Source organism: Balaenoptera ricei, chromosome 3, assembly GCF_028023285.1.
Source record: "Balaenoptera ricei isolate mBalRic1 chromosome 3, mBalRic1.hap2, whole genome shotgun sequence".
NCBI lineage: Eukaryota > Metazoa > Chordata > Mammalia > Artiodactyla > Balaenopteridae > Balaenoptera > Balaenoptera ricei.
In genome coordinates this window covers 73,074,216-73,098,474 of record NC_082641.1, presented here as the reverse complement: position 1 = coordinate 73,098,474, position 24,259 = coordinate 73,074,216, and the positions used below count along the sequence as shown (strand labels likewise).

The 24,259-nt window shown below is 35.0% G+C and overlaps 1 protein-coding gene across 1 annotated transcript in view; it reads right to left on the bottom strand.

The window, feature by feature from the left end:
* The window catches only part of ADGRV1 (adhesion G protein-coupled receptor V1), a 531,821-nt gene that overhangs the window by 488,917 nt on the left and 18,645 nt on the right, over positions 1–24,259 (bottom strand). The window contains exons 5-16 of the mRNA XM_059919079.1: positions 22,988–23,092; positions 21,459–21,572; positions 19,911–20,476; positions 19,267–19,537; positions 18,568–18,897; positions 12,155–12,331; positions 9,766–9,989; positions 4,893–5,019; positions 3,754–3,939; positions 2,820–3,000; positions 1,944–2,107; positions 513–636 (exon numbers count right to left, since the gene is read on the bottom strand). Coding sequence (XP_059775062.1) covers positions 513–636; positions 1,944–2,107; positions 2,820–3,000; positions 3,754–3,939; positions 4,893–5,019; positions 9,766–9,989; positions 12,155–12,331; positions 18,568–18,897; positions 19,267–19,537; positions 19,911–20,476; positions 21,459–21,572; positions 22,988–23,092 — 2,569 coding nt within the window. The remainder of the gene's footprint in view (positions 1–512; positions 637–1,943; positions 2,108–2,819; positions 3,001–3,753; positions 3,940–4,892; positions 5,020–9,765; positions 9,990–12,154; positions 12,332–18,567; positions 18,898–19,266; positions 19,538–19,910; positions 20,477–21,458; positions 21,573–22,987; positions 23,093–24,259) is intronic.

Genomic DNA, 24,259 nt, shown 5'->3' with positions numbered 1-24,259 from the left:
GTAGATTACATACCAAATAAAACTAAAAGATGTCTCAGGTGGAAAAGACAGTTCTAAAGAAAGCATTAAAGTGGCAAAAATGGGGAAACCTTAATTTATACGTTAACTTATCTGCCCATTAAATAACAGTAATTATAGTAAGTAACCATTCATTAAGTACAATACGCAGACCCTGAACTGGCTACACTGTGTACTGGAAGAGGTTATGTGGAAGAGTGTTCACTTTTGCACAATGGAAAGAAAATACCTTGGAATTTAAAAGTGGGAGGAGAACAAAGCTAACAAAATAGTACTTATTTTCTTTTCTTTTTCCTGCAGAAGATTCTTAAAAGTATTTGTTAAAATGTCAAAGAGATTGAATAATGATCATCCAAACAAATTATGAAATCCTATTTAAACAAGCGACAATTGTGCTTTATTGAAAATGTTCACTTCAAACAATTATTGAAAAAAAGTATTTTTATACGGTTCAAGAAAGATGTAAACTCACTCAAATAAGAAAGCAATACCACCTGCAAAATAAATGGGGTCATCATTTCTTCTAATCCTCAGAGTTGCAGTAGTTTTATTTCCTATTTTAGCTCCTCCAGTGGCATTAAGTAGGATAATGGTAAATTCCTCCATTTCCTCTGGAATCTTTTGGAAAATGTTACACATGCTTTTAGTCAGGTGATTTGTATAAATAATTCCACTACATATTCCTAAATTATTTTTATCTCTTTAAAAAAAGAGCTTTATTAATAACAGTACTAATGTTCGTTTCTACTTCTGAGGCAGAACCATTCTAAATTATTCAAGTAGGCCTCAGAACCCCTCAAAATTTTAATGTACATTCATCCAAACAGTCACTTTATTTTGACTCACTATAAAATTTAAGGGAAATAGAGATATTTTGCCTTACATAAGTTAAAAACAGAAATACTACATAGCTTAAGTTATTTCTATAAGAAAATGGGATATATATTGTTTTTAAGGAAAAACAATGGAACAGAAAAATAACTTTTTGACACAGAACAGAATTCATAACCATAACAAAAGCTCAGCTAGCTCTCAAAGGCCCCTTACAAACCTTACTTAAGTTTCACCGAAGTACAGCACAAAGACCTCATTCCCCTGTCCTAACAAGATGAGACTCCCCACATATCTGAGCCTATGTGGCTCCCCAGGGGGACACTGCTTCTCTTTCTCATCCATGTAAGCCGGTCTTCTCCAGATCCTAAAATGGAACAGTGTTGGAACTTTGTCTCTCGAGGCACAAGTGTGAAGGAAAGGAGACAGGTTTCCATACCTACTCGAAGCACAGTGTCCCTCAGAAAGGTCCACCCCATGGTTACTAACTTCTTTCTCTGCATTACCCTGAATCCACCATCCACCTGGTCCAATGTCCTGATTCTGAGGGTGCACCATAGGATACTTGGTAGATGGTGCCCTCATCCTCAAAGGGCCTAAGTACAAACCAAGTGCTTAACCTCTCTCACAAGTATGAATCCCTGATATTTGACACCTACGCAGTGTCACCAGCGACTATCTGTTCTAAGAGTTAAAAGTGCCTTCAGGGAAACCAAAAATAATATTTCTATTTTGGCTTAGAGTCAGGCATTATCACACATGAGTTCTTTACAGGGGTCCCCAACCCCCGGGCCACGGCAGCCTGTTAGGAACCGGGCCACACAGCAGAAGGTGAGCGGCAGGTGAGCGAGTGAAGCTTCATCGGCCGCTCCCCATCGCTCACATTACCGTCTGAACCATCCCCCGCCCCCTGCCCCCCCCCACCCCTATCAGTGGAAAAATTGTCTTCCACAAAACCGGTCCCTGGTGCCAAAAAGGTTGGGGGCTGCTGCTTTATCACATACTCTCATGACAAAGTAAATTACCAGATGTTTAATTATTTTAAAAAATAATTATTAAACAAAAAAAGAGAGAGTCATATGTGTAACATTTACCTCATCTGGAAGGGAGTAAATGGTGATATTTTTTGAAAATTCCTGATCTCCAAAGAAAATAGTCCCTTGAACAGGAAATACATCTTGCGTAAAGTCTGGACTAACCACCCATGATACATTAACATCACCAAAGTTGCCTCGATTTCTTATTACACCATAAACAGCTGTGAAATACAAATGGGTATAACATATATGAGCATATATTAAACAATTTTAAAATGATGAGTGAAGAAATTGTTCAAATAAAAGTAAAAATAAGCCCTCTTTTTAATAAAAACCAATTATTTCCTTAGCCCAGCCTCAAGGTATATATATAAATTAACCTAGTCTTACCTCTGTAGGTATACAATTGATAAAATAAATGGACTCGATCTTTTCTATCACAGTTTGCGATTTTAAAAGTCATTCAGCAAAAGGAGCAGAATGGTGACTACTTAGGTACACCTATCACAAAGTCCTATAAGAATATTTGTTAAGGGCAGCTAGAGGAAGCTGCATACTCAAAAGTGATTTTCTTACCCAGACAGACATGGCTCTAAAAATAACCTATCAATACATCTCATTTCGTGCCACTGCAGTAGTTCCCTAGCAGTAACTCTTAGTTTTTCCTATTTGACTCAACTCATTCTTTTGAGTGTTTGAGTTCTACCACATATGGTTAATTGAAATCAAAATATAACTGAAGTCATCATCACAATACTATGTAAGAAATAAAAATAGCAATATGATTTTTTAAAACACCAATTTCTGTACTACATATAATTTCTCAGCAGTTGGACAACTAAAAATAACTACTTACTAAAGAAATAAACTAAAAATATGACTAATGTCTTCTTCAGTAAACAGTAATAGAATATAAAAAGTAGAATAAATTACCACTATAGGTATCGTCTCCTTTACTTTCATTTATCGTAACAATTAGATCATCAGAAACAAATTCTATAATCCCATGAGGATCATCATTTTTTAGAATCGTTATGTTGACAATTGTAGCACTTCCCAACTTGCTTTTCCATTCACCATGGCTGCTGAGGACCACCCAATAATGTTCATCCAACTAAAATGAACATGCCAAATTAGGAAAAATATAAAGTTGAAATTTTCAGAGGAAATAAGAATATATGTATTCAAGAATCAGTTTTTCACAAACATGCCACTCACTGAAAAAACAAAGCTGATATTTTTTAATTTTTAACATCCTTCCATCAATTGAGACATCAGATATAAGTATACATTATTCAAAAAGGGAAAAGATAAACCATGATACTATATTAAAATTGTAAGAAGACTTAACCTTATCACTGATGATCTAGTCATTTAAACTAATAAGAGTAAATAAAATAAAATTAATGTAAAAGCTACATATGCAACGGTGTGCAAACATAATGGAACAATATCTGATTCCCTTAATATACAACTAAAATTTATTTCCTTTAAAAGAGTAATTTCACAGAAAAATTTCTTCAGTTCAAAACTGTATCACTGAAAGTTCAGTCAATACAGACTACATAAAATAAGGTTTAACATATATAAACCTAAAAGGAGATGAAAACTGATTACACACTGAACATTTCAGATTGTTTGGTATTGCTTTACGTAGGACAAACATGGACAATTCAAATTGGGATAAGTCTTACTTTGTTTTTTAAGCTTGTTTTTTTTTATTTTCCAAACAAAAGCACTTCTCAATCTTTTCTTGCCCGCTTCCTTTCCTGTATCTCCTTGCCAATGTTCAAAATATTTATATTCATAATATACAAGATACTATCAACTTTCCACAAAAGCACACAGAAAAAATAAAATCCCATACCTCTGGTATCCCATCCAATCTTGTTAGCAAGGTGATTACGATCTCCCTTTCCCCAGGTTTAAATTCCAGTACCCCTGTGTTCCCATAGAATTCATTGCTATCTCTTGGCTCTATTCGGTAGTGTAGAAACTGCTTAACAAGAGCTCCCCTGGAACGGATGATGTGGAGCTCTATAGATTCTCCTTCCTTAAAAAAATCCACAAAATTCAAAAAGATACATGCACCCCAATGTTCATAGCATTATTTATAATTGCCAAGATATGAAAGCAACCTAAGTGCTCATCAACAGGTGAATGGATAAAGATGTGGTGTATATATATATATATATATATATATATATATATATATATATACACACACACACACACACACACACACACACACACACACAATGGAATACTACTCAGCCATTAAAAAGAACGAAATTTTGCCATTTTAAGCAACATGGATGACTTGGAGGGCATTATGCTGAATAAAGTAAGTCAGACAGAGAAAGACAAACACTGTATGTTATCACACGTGGAATCTAAAAAGTACAACAAACTAGTGAATATAACAAAAAAAAAAAGCAGATTCAGATACAGGAACAAACTAGTGGTTACCTGTGCGTGGGGGGGCAATAGAGAGGTGGGAGAGAGGAGGTACAAACTATTGGGTGTAAGATAGGCTCAAGGATATATAGTACAGCATGGGGAATATAGCCAATATTTTGTACTAACTGTAAACGGAACTGTAACCTTTCAAAACTGTATTTTAAAAAAACAAAAGAATCAGACACCCTGAATTTTGGACTGAATAGGTTTTGCATCACAACTTTAAGCAATGTGTCTAAGGCTCAGCTAGAAATGCCAATGTGTCTCTTTTTCACATTTGTAAAATGTGAAATAGAGCACAGACCTCTTTAACACATTGTGAAGATTAAGGGTTGTGACTACAAAGTGCTTAGAACAGGGAACAGAATATAGAAGGCCCTCATTATATGTTATCTATATGATTATAACAATAATAGTGATGTGTTCTTGCCAGTGAAGTACCATATACAGGACAGGAAAAAAAAAGTCCATAAAAGTTTAAATCCTTTGAGATTGTTCTTTTGAAGCTGTGAGTACAGAATAGATTGAAGTTTCTTTCATACTTACTTTTATAATATAGGGTCCTCTGGAAGCAGGAGAAAATTCAAAAATTCCCCCAGGATCATCATTTTCCAAAATAATTAGGTCACGGCTTGTATATCCAGATTTCAGCACTTGGTTTTCCACGTTGACCCTGGAGAATTCAGAGGGGAAAAAGTCTTATAGGCTTTTTAAGTATTATAGACTACCTATAGTCTTACTTCTGAATTTTGAAGTCTTATTTTAAATATTTACAACACTTCAGATAACGAATATGCAGGTTATTAGGAGGTAAAATTTAAGTTGAATTTAAGTGTATTAAAATCACTTCAGATCAAAACCGTTTTACTGATAACATTTATGGGAGAACTTCTATTTCTGAATTCATTGGTTCTTTCATATTTGACTGAAACCAAACACTGCATATGTACATTAAAAATACATTAATCAAAGGTTTAAATATATTTTATAAAGTAGTATCAAATTCACAGATTTGTTTCCAGTTTTAGAAGAAGTTAATTTGTAACATGTAGTTTAAAAATAATTTAAATAAAATTGTTTTAACTTTACATACACTTGAATTTCTTTCAAACAAAAAAAACTCATTACATAAGATTATACTAACTGAATACAAGTTGGTTAACTGCTTGGACTAAAGCAAGACACACTGACCAAAAATAAAATTGGATTAGATTTTAGAAATATTTTGTGACCTTTAATATGATTCTATTCACCTTGATTTTAACCTCACGCATTTTCTTTTGTTTTATTACAAATAAAAAAAATAAAACAAAAGAATAAAACAAAAGAAAATAATAAAACAAAAGAAAATGCGTGACATACTTGAAAAAAAATGGAATAGAATAGATCTGAGATACGTGACATGCTATAGCAATTCCTATACAAATCTCAAAAGAACATATTAAACCAAGATGTTTTTTATTTCTGGTTTTTATGTTCAGCCTATAATTAGAATGATCAAAGGAACGAGGACTGTAAGGCTCTGAGGGTTTAAAAGCCAGCATACTCTTTGAGAATTCTCAATCCTGCAAGCTGTTCTAAACCCTTCCAAATGTCACTTTCTATTGAATCAAAAAGTACCGCCGATCAGACCTCAAAATTACAATGCAGTCACAATTAATATATAAAAAGGACAGCACACTTCCTGTGTAATAGAGAATCTGAATTAACATCCTTCCCCAGCTTTTGGAAATCTGACAGCCAATACCTAGTATACTAGTGGCCACAGAAGATATAATCCAAATAATAAGATAGTTATCATTTTTATATTATTAATGCAGTCATATTTTTTATAGCAAATTTTTTAATAGCAAATTTTCATAGCAAATTTGCCCATATTTCATTTACATTGATATTCTAATTAATTAAAATTTCCTATGTCCATATAAGCTAAGAGACAAAAAAAACACGATCAGAATGTGAAATATAAAAATCCATTCTGAGCATTAAACAAATGAATTTATTTTTAATGTGCTACCCTTTTGGAAAAAGGCAAATTTTTGCAAAGTTCTTTATACGACAACTGAGAGAATGTAGGCAAGAAATTGCTTAGATGCACTCAAAAACCAATGGAAGAGATGAGCGCCCTGCTTCTGAATTCTTTGTTAAACCACAAGATTCATAAAAGATGTTAAGTAAGAATCTCACAAGCAAAGGACACTAATTGTTCTCTTGGTTATATGTACACTATCAGGAAAGTTAAAATTTTTAAGTTCTTCAAAACATGGAATTACATAAATTCTCAAAAATTTTATCAGCTATCTTAAATGCATTCATAATTTAAAACTCTTAATACAAAAAAAAAAAACTTCATATAAGCTTATCATTAGAAGATAAAAGGACACACAAAGCATGCACAGGCAGGTGGACAAGCAAACTTTCTCAAGACTGGTGGTCATGCAGAACAGCAGCCTTGTTCAAAACATTGACTTGCAAAGCAAAATGTTGAATCACCAAAAACAAGACATTCTCTAGCACACTTACCCAAAATACACAACAAACCTTTCGGTTTCTACCCTGTCAACACAGAAAGAAGGGGGGGAGCGGGTGGGGGGGAGGAAAGACAGAGACACTATTTGCCAGAATCTCACCAATACTGTTAGAAATGTGAATGGCAGGGTAAAAATAAAGCTAAAGAAAGCTCTCTTTTTTCCCTCCCCCCGCACAAGCTAGTCATATTCACTTTAAGGGAACTCTGCACACTGGGTTCTTTGCTATTCACAAATGCTAGCAAAAGGTTCAGCAGTTCCCACTTAGGGAAGATGACCCCATGACCAGCCAGCACGTCAAGACCCATTGAAGACATTCCTTTCCAGGCCTGCTCCAAGGCGCTGGAGGCTGCCAAGCTCTGTGCATGCTCACAAAACCACAGCAGCTGAGCATATTTCATTCAGCCCGACTTTTAATTACTTAGTAGCTTTAATTAGGTTTCAAAAAAATAAAATCCCACATCCTCAGATCTAAAGCCAGTTATTGTTTGAAAATATAAAAACTCTATCAGCAGAGAAATACATATCTTTCATCATTTGCATAGGAATATACTCAAGAAGCCAAAAGATATCACTGTATCTTTTAATTATGACAAATATTACTTAAATATAACTTCATATCAGGAAATCTAAACACTTTGCCAAATTCCCAATGTGCTGTATTTTTAAACAGCCTGGAGAAACATGTCAGAATGTAGAGTCCTAGTGCTTCATTTTTCAAGTCAAATAACACTATAAATAAGGAGTTGTATACTACATATATTACAATTTTTTCTGAAATAAATTGGCATAATAATATTGTTTCTGATTTGGTGAGAACTAAACAACAAAATATTTTTAATTAGTATGGTATTAAAAGCATCATAAATCATTCAGTACCAGGGCAACTTTTATCTCTATTTAATTGAAATATAGAAAATTTTCATTTGAATTTGACATTAAAAGAAAATTGTAAATGCTATCACAATAAAGTGTTAATTATTTTTTGTTGCAATATTTTATTGTAACTTACTGTAATCACAGTAGCATTCATTCATTCTTTCATTTTAGTTTTGTTAAAAATTTGCAAAATTGAGACGGAGATTTTGACAAAATACGAGACTGTCACATTTATTTAATTAAATATGTCTTAGAACACTGAATTGTAATTTGTTCATGCACAACTGAGATAATTCAAGTATGCACTAGTTACTAATTGCATTAAAACATTTTAGTATAAATTTGAACTAATTTCTTCTGCTTGAAAACAGAGGAACCATTAATTTCTGAAATTCTCTGCCCCATGGTTTATACTTTCTTGTGTACTGCCTTAACCCAGAGAAAAGAGAGAGAGAAAAAATACTTTAAAATTATATTTAGTTACTTTCAAAGATTTACATGATAAGGTTGAAAATGACTATTTTGAAAGAATATGAAGAATAGTCACTTATGAACTTGCAGAGGTATAATTTAAATCATTCTTTAGACATTTAGTTCAGAGCAGAAACTCGCAGCTTAGCTAACAAAGTTTCTATAGATTGCTACCTCTTTGGCTTATAATTGCTGTTCATTTTTCTTTAGTTTGTTTTTAAGACTGTCCACTGATGTAATAAGTACTCAAATCTAACTTAAGGAAAAAAAGCACACAAGTGAAAAAATAATAATTTTCAGTTTACATTTCATTACATTTCACCAATTTTTTCATCATATGAAATATCTTTCCTTAAGATTTAATGGAAAATATATATTAAAACCATAAGTCATTTAGACTGTGCATGTGTGTGTGTGTGTGTGTGTGTGTGTGTTGTATTTGGTTTTTGCTTTTTTTTTGTTGTTTGCCTATTTTGTTTTGTTTTAATTTTTATGTTAAGAAAAAGGAAGAAAACACAATGTGGTACTGAAAGCACACAAAATGAACAGCAGACATTCAACAGATTTGTTCCCTATATTTTGAATTTTTCTTCCACATAAAAATAAAAACAACTACTCATAAGGTTTATAAAATGTGTTTACACAATACACCAACATAGAAAAACCTATAAGAGACTGAGAGTAAAATTTGGAGAGGACCAGGGGTTACATAAAATAATTATTACTACTTCAGTCCTGATTAAAACAGTATAAAATAACACATATTGATTCACCTATGAATTTTATTGTTTTTAAAATAAAAATTTTGCAAAGCCCTCAAGTCACACATTAACCTTCTCTAATATGTATCAACTTTAATATAGAGACCTGTAGTAGATAAGCTTGGTTTCAATTTTTTAAATTAACATCAATTAAGCACAGTAGTTTTTTACTTTTGGAATTTTCTGAATTGCTGGAAAAAATTTCTCTTTGAGAGATTGTGATATTTCCTTGATATAAATTACTTACTGAGAAATGTTAACTAAATCCTTATTATTACTTAAAAATACTGCTTAAATTTGTATTATTTTTTATTCTCTGGAAAATTAGTATTATTTAATGTTAAATTCCATGTAAAAAAGAGAATTTCATTATATGAAGATTAACACTTTCTTTTTACTCACTCAAAAAAGCTCTAATCCTCTTCCCTGATGAAAATGAAGCCAGCAGAGATGTTTGCCTAACCTAACATTTTGGATTTGCTGCTGCCTATTTTTTGAACATAGCAACATATTAGCTATGCTTAAGATGTATCTAATACCTTCCATAAATTCTCTATGTAATGTTTCTTCATGATAAATAGCAGGGTAAGAGTTCACTATGTTATAAAAGTCTAACCAGAAGCCATCAACAAACAGCAGAAAAGTCAGAAGAAGGTCAGCATGATGTTATCTAGTTAGGTTTTTTCTTTTTACTTTATGTGGAGAAAAGAATTAAAACAAGAAACAAAATTATTTGTGAACATATAAATGTCACTAAACATTACCTAAATGGGTTATTACCTGTCTAGAGAAAGTGTTACCGTCTCATTCATTTCCGGTATGTCATCAGCTTTGACAGTAATGTTGATTGTTGTGTTACTTTGCCCAGATAAAAACACAACAGAGCCATTAAAGGGTCCTATATCGTCCAGGGTCACTGCTTTTGAATTAAAGCCAGAGGGCTTCAAACTCCAATAGACAGTAGCCTGGCCATCAGTTCCATCCCGATGTAAGGGAATGCATACCTTATAAAAAGAAGAAAACAGAACAAGTTCTTCTGAAATACATGCTCACAAATTACATATGCTTTTCAGCGAGTGCATACACTTATTATATGAATATGTTTATGTATTGTGCATAGAGAAGTGAACAATTAAAATGATATTAAAAGCACAATTGAACAAGCTTCTCTTTAAGTATGACGGTAATTTCAGATTTGACTATTTTATATTAGTTTTTGCTAATCAAATTTCTCTAAATTTCCCCCACCCAAAAACACGCCTAACCTGGGATTTGTCTTAATAAAAAGACTTCATTTTAAAAGCCAAAGAACCATGAAAAACACAGAACAATGGCTAAAGAATAAATTTCCATCAGAGGTTCTCGGAAAAAAAGAATTAATTTAATATCACAATACAAACTGAAAAATAAGCTTTTGTGACTAAATCTGGGAAGTACACAGTTATGTCAAATGCATCCTAACATGATAGGGGGCAAAATAAGAAAATAATAATACAAATAAGAAATGTTTCTAACCAACACAACAAATGCAGCAGAAACAAAATCAGATGCTCAAATCATGGCTCTGGGTTACCCTGGGCAAGTTACTTAACCTCTCTGACCTCAATTTCCACATGTGAAATGAAGCTAGTGGTTGCCTATTTTGCAAGTTCCTGGTGAAGATTAAAGTGTCTCTCCATAGCATGAGCTAAATAAATGGAAACTATTATAATAATTCTGAAACAAATTGTATTTGGTAGTTTTATTTAAGTGCAGCACACTTTAAATATGTATAAGAAAAGGATCACCGAAGATCATAATGAAGTTTTTTTTCCAAAGAATGTAAACAAATATTTAATAGTATATAATGTTATTCTTTTTAAGTGCCTAAAAAAAGTATCCTCTGCTCTTTGCCCTTGAACATAGGCCATCTTGAAAAACATGGAAGATATTTTCCTCACTAACCATTCTTCTAATTTGGCTAGCAACGGTCAAGTCTGTAGCCTAGCAAGCAAAGCAAGATTCTTAGAAAAGACAAAAAAAAGTAAGAAAGGACTGGGCCCTTAAATCACCCCAAGAGGGTGGGCGTGGCCAGGCTGTAGTTGGGGACAAAGAGAACAAAGGGAAATTCTCACTCTTTCTGCTGTTTCCCAGGATGGGAAGAATGCAGGTTTCACAGAGCCCAAAACTTTCCCTAGAAGCTAATTTCCCTCTAGGGAAAAATATGAAATGGTAAATGTACAGCTTTGTAAGATAAATGAATAAAAACAACCTATTCTTTCAGAACAAACTGAACACTTTTTAGTTTTTAGAAGAAAAATATAAAAATATTATGAAAAATATAAAAAGTCAAAACCATCTTGAAAAATAGAGCTTCTCTGCCAATTCACAGAATCAAATATACAAACAAAGGAAGTTCTGGTCACCATATTTTGACATGAGGCTTTGATAACAAAAACAACTCTCCACTTTCCTGATCTCAACTGCAACCCAGTTTAAACCAAATCTAAGTGTAAGAGACTTGGAGAGGGTTTTAGGGACAGACTGTGGCTCCGGGAATGGTAAGGTCAAAAACAGGAGTGGTCCCTATATAGATGGCAGGAAAATTCAACCAGGGTGCGGGGAGGCAGGGAGAGGTGCTGTATATGTGAGCATGTTTGTGTGTGTCTGTGTGTGTGTATCCAGAAATTTACATATATATGTAAACAAAATTATATATATATATAATTCCAAAGATCTGGCATCTACTACTTTACCACCATCACCTCCACCACCAAGTATAGGACGTCACCTGAATCCTGCCCAAGGCAAGCATGAGGAGTGCTCAGAAATAGAAAAGGTCAAGGATTCCTGTGGCACATATGACTTGGCCAATAAAAAAAAATTGTGTTTGGCTATTATTCTACCAAATGTCATACCACTAGCTGAATGCAGCCTCATCAAAATATCCTACTTTTGCTGTGAGCAATTAATTCTAATTTTATTCTATCGAATATCGCAAAAGATGATGAAAAATCACACATTCATCAGTTACTTATGTCAAATTACATATTGAAGGCTTGCTGTAAATGGTGAAGCTTTTCAAGATCTGTTAACTCTATAAACTAACCCCACCTCCCCCTCTAAAAAATAGTGTCTTTACATAATCTCAAACTCATTAGGCCCCATCAATAAGAAAAAGCCTACTTACCACTTCAGCAGCAAAATCTTCTGGTTCATGCAGAATGATTGGAAGATTGCTAATAAAGCCAATTTCTCCATTTGCAATGTCTGGAGTAACCACTAAAGAAATATTTCGGATTTTTCCAAATCTAGGACTTATGGGTGGGATTGGGGGAACTATATTCACCAACTCCAGATTTTCCAACTATAATAAACAAAAAAAACCATAAAAATGGAAAGAAAAGACATTTTTAAGAAAAATGTTAAAGTCTTAATTGCATGGGAAAACAAAGTAAGCATGGGTAAAGGTCACCAATAACTTGGCAACTTCCCTCTTCATTTACCATCTGATTCAACGTCCCACACTGGCTTCTTGAGCTTTCTGATCCTCAATTATTATTATTCCCCAGGGTTCTTCCTAAGACCTTTATCTTATAATTTCATACCCTCTCAATAATAATCTCTGGATCTCTCCTTCAAATTCCAAATCTTTATAACCAACTGTCACTGAATATGACATAAATATCACAGAGACACCTTACAGACAGAATGTGCCAAAGAGAAATCACTATCTCTGCTCCATGTCCTCTTACCACTGTTTTCACCAATACCACCATCCGCTTTTCCTCCTTGTTGCCTATACCCAACTACTTTGATATAAAGCCAAATATTGGTGAGTTGCCCACATTTCCCTCCTCTCTTCCACTGACCCACACCTCCAATCAAATCACCCACTCCCCTTCTCTACCAGAGAAAATTCACTATCAGAAGACCATTCAGAACTCCAAATGTGACTTAATATGTCTTTATGTTTAAAGAAATGTGACACATGTATAACATATAATGTCCCTGTGATTAATGAACATGACCTTCAGAGTAACTTTCACAGTTTATCCTCATGTAGAATGGCCTCCTTCCATCATCTCACAAGTCAAAATGTACTCGCACTTAAAGACTAGTTAAATATCCCTCTCTCCCATAAAGATTTCCTTGGATTCTCCCGCCCTCTTTCTTCTATCTCTTCCTGAACTTCTACTGCTACACTCACTAAACTTGGAAATTAACGTTAAACTTCACATATTGCTTGCTTATCAGCATTTTGTGTGTTCCAGACTTTTACTTCCCAACAGGACTATAAACCTCTTATGTGTCTGTGTCCTTCTCAGTATTTTCCTGCAACATGACATTAAGTACAGCAGCTACACAACAAACTTGTTGATTTATCCCTACAAGACAAAATGAGCTCTATAAGAATCCTGATACATCAAAACTTCCAACATCTTAATATTCTAACTTTTCAAAATCCAACTTATCAATCCTCACAGTGTTCACGTGAGTGTAGGCATAGACAATCATTACAGGACTGCAAAAAGCATAGAGATTTTAAGGTAAAAAGCAACTGTGAACTTAACGGGGCGTTATGGATTGCCCACTCTTCAGAGCCCTCTGTTAGGCTTTGTAATGTGGAAGCAATGCCACTAAGTAACCCCCTGTAGAGACTGGTGATTTAAGTTGATATTCCACAGGTGGGCAAGGACTGCACTGATCCTGCACATACGCTCACATTTTGTGATGAACAATATACATTTTAAGGGTAAAAGTCAATGCCTTTTTAAATGTAACATACTTTGCTTTGAAAATAATATACAGTAGAAGAATATCAAAAGTTCCATGATTGGTAAATATTCATTTGGGTAAAAGAAAAAAAAAGAAATCAGACTGACCAATTTTGCTAAATACTGGTATGTGGACTAAGTCAAGTAAAATATAGCATGTGGTTCTTTAGGATACTGCATTTACTCTATAAAATAAATGAAACATAAAGATACATAGTTAAAACCACATAAGTAAAAAAAAAAAAAAAAAAACAAACCACATAAGTATAACTGTCATCCCTGCTAGAGAAAAAGAATATACCTACTCATATATATGTATTTATCTTTAAAAATAGCACAAGAAATTAAAAATAAAAATATATATTTGAATGGCATATAAATATAAAGTGTGCATTGGATGGAGGTGAAGACTTTTTAAAATACACTGGTCTTGTGTGAGTTAGCACGTGTTCGTGAATGAACACTCTCATTCCCACACATTCACAAAGAGTTAAACTGATAATACTGTTGAATATAGCAAGGAAAATAATGACTTATTTTTACTTCAAAACTTTTCAAAAAGAAAGAAAGAAAATTCATATTCTACTTACATTTATCAAAACAGTTAAAGAATTAATTCTAAATATAGTATTTTTGGAAAATACAGAGAAAGAAGATATAGAAGGCTACAGAATGAACTGATCAAAAGAAAAATGCTAATTTTCCATGGCTTATTTCCTAGTCTCTAAGCCTTTTTGTCTGGGTTCCTTAAGCATCTGCTAAATCAAACTACTCCATTCATAAAGAGTCGTTCTTTGCTTCCAGACAGTTTGCAACTGAGACAGCACATTAGTAACCCCATGCCTGCCAAAAACGGTATCTCAGACTAACGTATTTTAGCTGAGAGGGTTACTGAAGAATGAGGAGCTCATGTCTCAGATTCTCCTTTCTTCAGCCTCATTCAGCTTTCCATGCAGAGTCTGATGCCTCCTATTCTTGAGTTGCTCATCCATTACGTACTATACAAACTACACAACCTTCTAATTCCAACTAGCCTTCCAGAACCTACAGCTGTTTTGAACTTTAAGGAATTGTGTCAGTGACTAATAATGACCTTTTGTCCTAAAGTGTTAAATTGACTGCCTGTACTGTAAAACCTTTGTTTTTCAACTGAATACAGAGATAGATAAAAAATTGAGCCTGGGATTAGTGGTGCAAACAGATTTCTAACCCGGCATCACCAAAATTCAGATATTACATGCTTCTTCAAGCTTTTCCTTTCTTTTCAAGTGTTGTCTAAAATAAATTGTCATGTTCATATAGAATGCTGAAATAAAATAGCTAGAATAATATCTGACCGATTGAAGGTTCTTAATAAAGTTTTGTTTACAAAAGGATTCTCTGCAGCTACTTGGATAGAGATACTGGATATTTTCAAGAGACTGAAAGTTTAATATAAAGGTTACTAATATTGGCATAGATATAGGGGGTGTCTATCCACAGTAAAAACTGGTTTTGAGGCAGAGTAAGAAAAGATATCAGAAATGGAAAACAGAAAAGTTCTCTACAACTCAAAATCAACCCTTCTGCATCATCAGTTCTCAAACTCATGTCATGTCACTGCAACTACTACAGGAATTCCAGGATGCCCAGGCCTCCATGAAAGCAAAAGCAACTGTGTGAAACCTTTGCTTCATTTCACTTGTTTTAATAATTTGTTTTTCATATGAGTTTTGACCTATGCAGGATAGGAGACAGACAGAGGGAGAACTGAATACTGAGGTTCTAGGGACAAAAAACCTTAAACATATATGCTATGAATTGAATGTTTGTATCCCCAAACCCAGAATTCACATGTTGAAACCCTAATGCCCAATTTGATGGTATTTGGAGATGGGACCTTTGAGAGGTGATCAGGTCATGAGGGTAGATCTCTCATGATACATCAGTGCCCTTATAAGGAGAGACACCAAAGAGCTTGCATCCTCTCTCTCTCTCTCCACCATGTAGGGACAAAAAGCAAAAAGACATCAGTCTGAAAACCAGGAAGACAGCTCTCCCCAAAACCCCACCATGCCGGCATTCTGATCTCAGACTTCCCAGACTCCAGAACTGTGAGAAGTAAATGTCTGTTGTTTAAGCCACCCAGTCTGTGGTAGTCTTTATAGCAGCCCGAACTGACCAAGACAATGTCTACTAGTAAGAATGCTCTGAATCCAGAGGACACCAACCACAGAGAAGGCAAAGGAGAGCACTGATGCCAAAAATAAAAACAAAACACAAAAACCCACAATAAATTCTGACACTCCTCTCAACAAGTTATTTAAATCTCCCAGAGGCACCTGAGAATTCCTAAGTTTGGGAAATGCTACCCTAATTGCAAACTGGTGAAATTAGTATGTATTTCCATATATTAAAAGGACCAACTTTAAAAAGTAAGTTATGACATGTTTTTTAGAAGGTCAAACTTAAAGCTTTTTAAAATTTTCTAAATATCTCTCTAAATGTGCTCTGGTGGCAGCATTCTAATTGCCTTAACTTCCTGCTCAATGGGGTCAGGGCCATGGGCTTGACCACTTGCTCAATTCCACTTCACAGATCCAGATCCCCCACCATCTGGCCAGTCATCTCATAAGAGCATTCCACAAGTTGCCGGGGGAACGGAAACAACTATGAATGACACCATGTTCTGTTCACCCATCACCCCAAGAAGAGAATTCAAGGGTCCTCCAAAAAAGTGGGTTATCCTCACCGACAGAAGGATGCATCGTATCATAATTTCCCCATTTTGAGGAGACACAATAGAATAATAATAATAGTTATAATAATAAAGGTGAAAAGCAGATCTCCCACCACAAAGCTTTTGGAATGTTGACCAAAGGTCTCCCTATATGTAGGCATATTGCAAAAAGGCATCCCTACGTACCGACAAATCATATATCCTCATAACAGGCCACTCACTAGACACCTCCACTAGGAGTCCACAATTAATGCACAAACCATACAAGCGTGAGCAGTGACTTAGGCCAAAAAAAAGACAAAAGTCTTCAAAATAAAAGGGCCCACCCCACCAAGTGCTAAGCAAGGCACGACACAGCCCTGAGAAATTCAGAATGCCAAGGTTAAAAAAAAAAAGCTTTCAGAGATAAAGAGCAAGTTAACCTAAAGGTAAATGATTTCTTTCCCCTCAAATTTCTTATCGGCAACTCTGGAAGCTAAAAGGCAATACCTTTCAAGTTCTGAAGAAGAAGTTATTTTAATCTAGAAATTCTACAAAGCCAGTTATCAATGTATGAAATTTCATTTTCAGTTGCTCAAAGACTCAAAAAGTTTACCTTGCACATACTTTTTCTGCACATGTATTTGATGATAGATATATTTCAACAAAACTAAAACACAATCCAAGAAGTAAAAGGCAAGAAATCAAGAAAATTGAGGAGTTCAGTAAAAAACAGTCCCAAGTAGCAGGTGTGAAGCAAGTGAAGAAAGCAGTTGGTACAGCTAAACTCAGCATTCAACACATCTAAGACAGCTGGAAGACCTAATTTGGTAAGAATGGCATATAAAAAGGAGCAGGGCTTCCCTGGTGGTGCAGGGGTTAAGAATCCGCCTGCCAATGCAGGGGACATGGGTTCGAGCCCTGATCTGGGAAGATCCCACATACCGTGGAGCAACTAAGCCTGTGCGTCACAACTACTGAGCCTGCGCTCTACAGCCCGCATGCCACAACTACTACTGAAGCCCGTGTGCCTAGAGCCCGTGCTCCACAACAAGAGAAGCCACCGCAATGAGAAGCCCACACACGACAAGGAAGAGTAGCCCCGGTTCGCTGCAACTAGAGAAAGCCCGCGTGCAGCAACGAAGACCCAGTGCAGCCAAAAATAAATAAATAAATAAAAAGGGGCAATTAGAAACTCCAGAGAAAGCAATAATAAAGTATAAAACAAAGTCTAGGCAAAAATATGAAACAAATTTAAATGCAGCATTATTCAAAGAAATTAATGGAATATGAGATTTCATTTGATATATATTTCAGTTAGCAAAATGTATGGTGACATAGATCATACATTCTTTCTTTACTGATCCATTCATACTATCTGATTCTGCATTAAATTTATTTATATAACCAAAATTTGATAAGCACCCTTTATTGCTTTCTAATTTTCAAAATCAACCAATACCAACCATATGGAAAATATAACCATAGTATCATAAGTAAGTACAGATGTTTCAAACTTTGGCAATGAAAATATGCTCTGGTTAATAAAAGTTAAGAAATAAAAGAGATAAGATGGAGAAATATAGGGCCCTTATTTCTTCTTATTAAGTAGATAGAAGTCCATAGATTCTATCTACAGTTAATAGATTTTTTAGTATACTATTTAAAGTTATCTACACAATTTCTCTCATATTGCTTTTTTTATTTCTGGAATGCCTTCCCTGCAGTATCCATCATGAAAAACATATTTATTCTGCAAACTATATTCCTATGTCACATTTTCCTAAATCAACTCAAAAGAATGGCTCACTCTCTCCTGGCCCTCCCCCACTCACAGTTCATGAATTTCTCCATTACATCATCCATTATATTCTGACCTACATTTCATGTCTGATCTACTTTTATTATCACATGATTAAAACACTGACTTTAGTATAATCCTTGTTTTATTCATCCTTATATGCCTTAGGGGCAGACAGTCTCTCTTTGGACTCCCTACATAACTTCTAGTAAGCAACAGAATCCAAAATATAAATGAGGGCAAAATAATGACTAGGTAACTCTCTCACACAGATAAGCACGCTTGTAGTTTAACCAAATTTGAGATTATTTTAATTATTCAAGTACCTGTACTAGGAAGTGGGCCCCATTTTGAAGGAATGCATCATTTCTTAGTGGTAATTTTATAGTGACTTGGGTTTTTTGTTCTGGAAAAATGAGGCTGCTTCTCCTGGATATATTTAAGATGCCATCTTTTGCTCGCAAAGGGTCCACATCTCCAGCAGGAATATAAAGTGCAGAATAAAACATATTCACATCTCCTTTAGTTCCTCCTAGTCTTTTAAAACTCAAGGATAAATATCGTTCACCTGGGCTACTTTTAATCTTCTGGTTTTCCACAGGAAAAAATGTTATTAGGCCATAAACATCATCACTATCCTGAATGTAGAACAAAAGCTGCAGATAAAGGAATAAAATATTAAAGTGCAGAATTCTCACATCTGAGATTACCAAACGGTTTATTTTCTAGGCTATTTTGAATTTTAATATTTATTTATGTATCACATCTAAAAATGATTATTCTCATAGGTAATACAGTAAAAGATGAATCAAAAACACATTTGAAAACTTTGTGGAATTTTTTTAAGAGCAAACTTTTTATTTACAGAGGGACAACCTTCAGCAAGGGAAGTAACCACCATTTCTAAAATCAGTGTTCTTCCTGTCACATCAAACTAAACATAAATGTGCTTTGTGTGGTCAAATTCTTCAGCTGTTCTATGACACAGAAATATTCCCACAAGTAAAGCATAATAAGAGATCTACCTCTGCTGGTTCGCTCACTTCTGCACCTCCTCGTACTGTATGAGGGAGAATCTTAAGTAGATAAGCTTCTGCCTCTTCTGGAAGATCATCATCAACCACAGTAAGAGGAATTGATGCCAACATCTGCCCTTGTGCAAAATGGAGAACTCCAGAACTTGGTCTGATATCTGCTGTTACCGGTGAGGGATCACTCCTATTCCGTGTCAATACCCAGTTCACAGAAATATTCCCATGAGTGCCACCATTTCTAACCACTGTAATTTCTTCAAATCTAGAATTGTTTAAAGAAATATATGGTCATATGATACACTCCATTTCCCTTGAAATGGGCATTTTCAACGTCCAGTTGGCCACCAGACACTGGTAAAAGCAGAATCAAAATCATAAAGAATGACTGTTTTTAATATGAAGGAGTAGATATGTAGATGTATCCTAGGAAACTACCATAATGTGAATTAACTTGCATATTTAAATATGTGATTTAAATATCACTCCCAAAATAAGAAAAACAACAGTGAAACCATAGTCAAAGAAATGACACATACACTTAACATTTCAGCACTGTGTCCAACACCACAAATATTAAATCTTGGAATAATATATTAAAATAATTGTAGCAATACAACATTTAAAATAAATCCTACCTTGATGTTGTATCTTCATCAATTATAACTGTCTTTTCAAACAAGATACTGCTGAATGAGAGGACACCATAAGGTTTGTCGTTTGGCTTAATGGTGACTTGTACAACAGAAGGGACTAATAGCACAGCATCTCCCTGTAAGGTATCTTTTAGTAACATAACATGAAATGATTCAGCAATCTCTGGTATGGCATCATCAACTATTTGAAATTTCAGGTGTGATTCATAAATAAAAGGTGGAAAAACAATAGTTGTGTTTGGCTGAAGATCAATGAAGTCTATATTTTGCTGGGCATGTGCTGTTGAATTCCCAGTTATAACAACATAACTGATCGAAATTTCATATTCATCAGATCCAATCATATTTCCCTTGTCATCTTTTCCACGAACCACTGGAATTGTGAGTATGTGGTCTTCCTCAGGTACCAAATAAACACTCTGAATGAATCTCACAGGACTGTCATTTTTCTTAATGATGACCTCAACTGAGCTCCTGGAGGTGTTGATCTCAGCTCCTCCTTCTACACTTTTCAGCTGAATCAAAAATATTTCATCATTTTCTGGTACCTGTCAGAGAAATATAAATAGTGGTAAAACATCAATAACCAAAACACCTGCAAAAAAAACAAAGTGTGAAAAGTCCCTCTGTTTCAATGCAATTACATAGAAATAAAAAAATCTTTAACTGAAGGGAGCAGATAAAGAGGCTTGTTCAGTGTCTACTTACTAAAATATTTTCCAAAGGTAAACAACATATTTTAGATAAAGCAATGACAAGAACAAGTAAGGAAGTGTCAGTATAATGGCTTTCAACCTTGATCAATCTTTAGATAACTAAAGATCTGACAGTAAAAACTAGTTCTTACTAGTTTCATCAGGTGGGTAGGGTCAGAAGCAGCATTCGAGGTCTGATAATATATAAGAATCTGGAAAGCTACATTAACATCACATACAAACTGTTAGTTTTCAATCATGTCAAATTATTCTTGCTTCTCTCTAAACAGTTTCTATCTCAAGATTTAAACATATGATACCAATCACATGATTTTCAAAATACATATCACGTCTCTCTGGAGAACAAGCTATAAGAGTCACTATTAGGCAAAATGATGACACTGTTAAAATGAAACTTTTTAAAAATAAATAAATAAATTCATTCATTCATTCATTCATTCATTTATGGCTGCATTGGGTCCTCGTTGCTGTGCGCAGGCTTTCTCTAGTTGCGGCGAGCGGGGGCTACTCTTCGTTGCGGTGCATAAGCTTCTCATTGCAGTGGCTTCTCTTGTTGCAGTTCACGGGCTCCAGGCGCGCACGGGCTTCAGTAGTTGTGGCTCACAGGCTCTAGAGCGCAGGCTCAGTAGTTGTGGCGCATGGGCATAGCTGCTCTGCGGCATGTGGGATCTTCCTGGACCAGGGCTCGAATCCGTGATGCCTGGATTGGCAGGTGGGTTCTTAACAACTGCGTTAATACTTGACATAATATTCTCTAACATGTCTGTAACACAGAGAGAGGCCTTGTCCCTTTTAAGCACTTAACACATCCTACCTCATCATCGAGAACTGTCAAGTTATAAACTACTGTTCCTCTGCCAGGAGGAACAGTGATGTTCCCTTTAACTGGACTTAAATCTTCTTCAGGTGGGTTTGGGCCACCCTCTACCTGCAAGGAAACACAGTGCCATCAATAAACATGAAATATTTCAGAAGAATAAGAAAGCATTATTGTGATATCAGCTGACATATTTAGTTAAAAATGTTTTGCAAGAGGAATGATACTTTAAAAAAATTTTTAATAAATAAGTATATCCTGGTACTTCCACCAAAAAGAAAAAAAAAAAGAAGAAGAAGAAGAAGAATGATACTAACTTATATTAAGTCTGCCCTTCTAACTAATAGTCAAGGCCTGTAATATAATTACAGATCTTGACTATAATTACATTAAACTACATGGTTTCTAAGAGCTTTCTCTTTTTTTCTCAACCATACTATTAAACCTGACAAAAAAACTTATAAGTACTTTTTCTTGACCGGAATGTACTCACAATTTGTGTATTCTCTTAAGTAACGGAATCAAAGACCAGTTCCACCACTGGCGGTGTAACCTTGGGCAAGGTATTTAATAACTCTGTCCAGCTTTTTCCTCATCTTTAACATGAGCGTAATAATGTCCACTTTTCAGGCTAGATATGAATATTTAATAAAATCATATTCCTTTTGAAAAGTATTTATTAAGTACTCTGTGTCTAACCCTCTTTTAGGTACTAAGGATATGGCAGGGAACAAGGCAAACTTTCTACCCACCACGACCTTACATTTAATGAAAGGGAACAAATGGAAGATAAATAAATGTGTGTCCAATGATGGTAAGTACTATGGAGAAAAAATTTTAAAGGGCATGAGGGAGACTGAGTGCTGGGAAGAGCTGCAGTTTACATGCAGCGATAATCAGTGTAAAGCACTTAGAACAGTATATGGCAATATTAAGTGCTCCACAAATGTTAGCTGTAATTATTTCAACATAACAGAAGGCTCAAGAGCTAATAAAATAACTTCAGACATCCATAGAGAGTTGAAAACACTATAACCTGATGATGCCTTATCGTTTCTACAGCCAATTTTCTTCCAAATTTTGGAGTACAACTGCTGTTAACACCATCCATTAAGTGTATTTTTTAAAATGGGGAATGTATATGGGGGAAGACTACATATTAAATAATTTTATATAAGCCTAAGGAACCCATGAGCATTTTAAAATTTTATATCCTTGAAAAGATTTATCATAAACGTTCTACGAATTTTATAGAATTAACATTATTATTATTCAATTTGTGGTTTATTATTATCCTGTAATCTAAAATGATATGTTGTGTTTCACATAAGCACAGTATATCCAAGCAGCGAGGAAAACAGTTTTATATTAAACATGAAATTTATCAGATGATCAAAGTATTTACTTTTATTTTATTTTCATTAAGAGTCATGTTTATTATACAAAGGACCTTGATTTTAAAATTACAGCCGTCTGGTATGAACTTTGAAGCGTTACCATTTAAAATGATTTCAGAGTAAACTTACCTCAAAAGTCACAGTGACCATCCCATAGGTTCCTTTTTCTCTGATGAGAGTAAGAGGCACAGATTCATTTCTGCCCCGGGGCTCACGCACTGTGATTGAGAAAGGCTATTGGGAAGAGCAAAGACCATCACGTGCTGATCAATCAGAGGCAGGAGCTCGTGCAAACTGTTACCTTAGCAATCCTAATTTTCCACAGACAAATCAATCCACATTGTGCTCTAAAAATGTGGGGTTTCCTAGCATTCACTAACTGTAGCTAATAACGCTTAAAAGGTTAAAATAATAGAATAAAGGGAACATAAAACTAGACCGGCAAAAGATGTAGGTTCTTGTCCTGCTTCCAGCAACAAGTAGCTGCTCCGCTGAGGAATCTTAAAGGTTATCTCATTGAAAGATGATGAACTCAAATGCTCCCAGGGGCCCAGGAGGTCACAGAAATGAGTTGTGCCTCCAAACCAGGGCAGCTCATTGGGACTACGGTTCAGCCTTGCTCCCAACCACTGCTCCCTCCTCATTGGTCAGCTAGCCACTGAAAACAGACATCTGCTAATGACTTTTTTCAGGACATGATCACTGAGGGGAAGAGAAAGCCAGGGCTTCAAATGTTGCAAAGTGTTGGCATGGCAGGGCAGAAGAGATGAGTGGGCAGGTACACGCTAGCTAAGGCAGCAGGTGACACTAAGTCTCAGTATCCCCATCCATCAACAGGAATAGGAATGCCTGTCTCAAACAGTTGTGATGAGGTGTCAATGAGATAATTCACGTCTAAGTGCTTATCCTAGTACATGTCACATAGTGAGGACCCAGCAAATGTTGGCTATAATTGTTATCATCATCATCGTTACCTTCATCATCGATATAATCATTATCCAGTCTGGAAATCAAAGCCAGCCTATGTAGTAACGACTGTGAGCTCAACAGTTACTTAGTTTAATTTTAATCACACAGGGCAGGTGCCCAGTCATAGGCTTCCTGGCAGCTCTGAGACCACAACAGTCAGGGACCTAGAACCAATGCTAGAGACTAGGACTCACTCCCAGAGGCTAAGATATTTAATGTCAAAAGAAAGAAGGAAAGAAACCTTTAAACAAGTCAGTCTGAGGTGGGGGATGAAAGTTGGGAGTGAGTGTAGAGGAAAAGCAGTAGGGAGAAAAATTAAGCAATTAAGGGAGCCTGGTTCATAATTAACTAAAAATTCCATATCATTCAAATAGAAGCGATTGATTAATTGATTAATTATTAATTTTTGTAAATGTCGATATAATGGAAGTT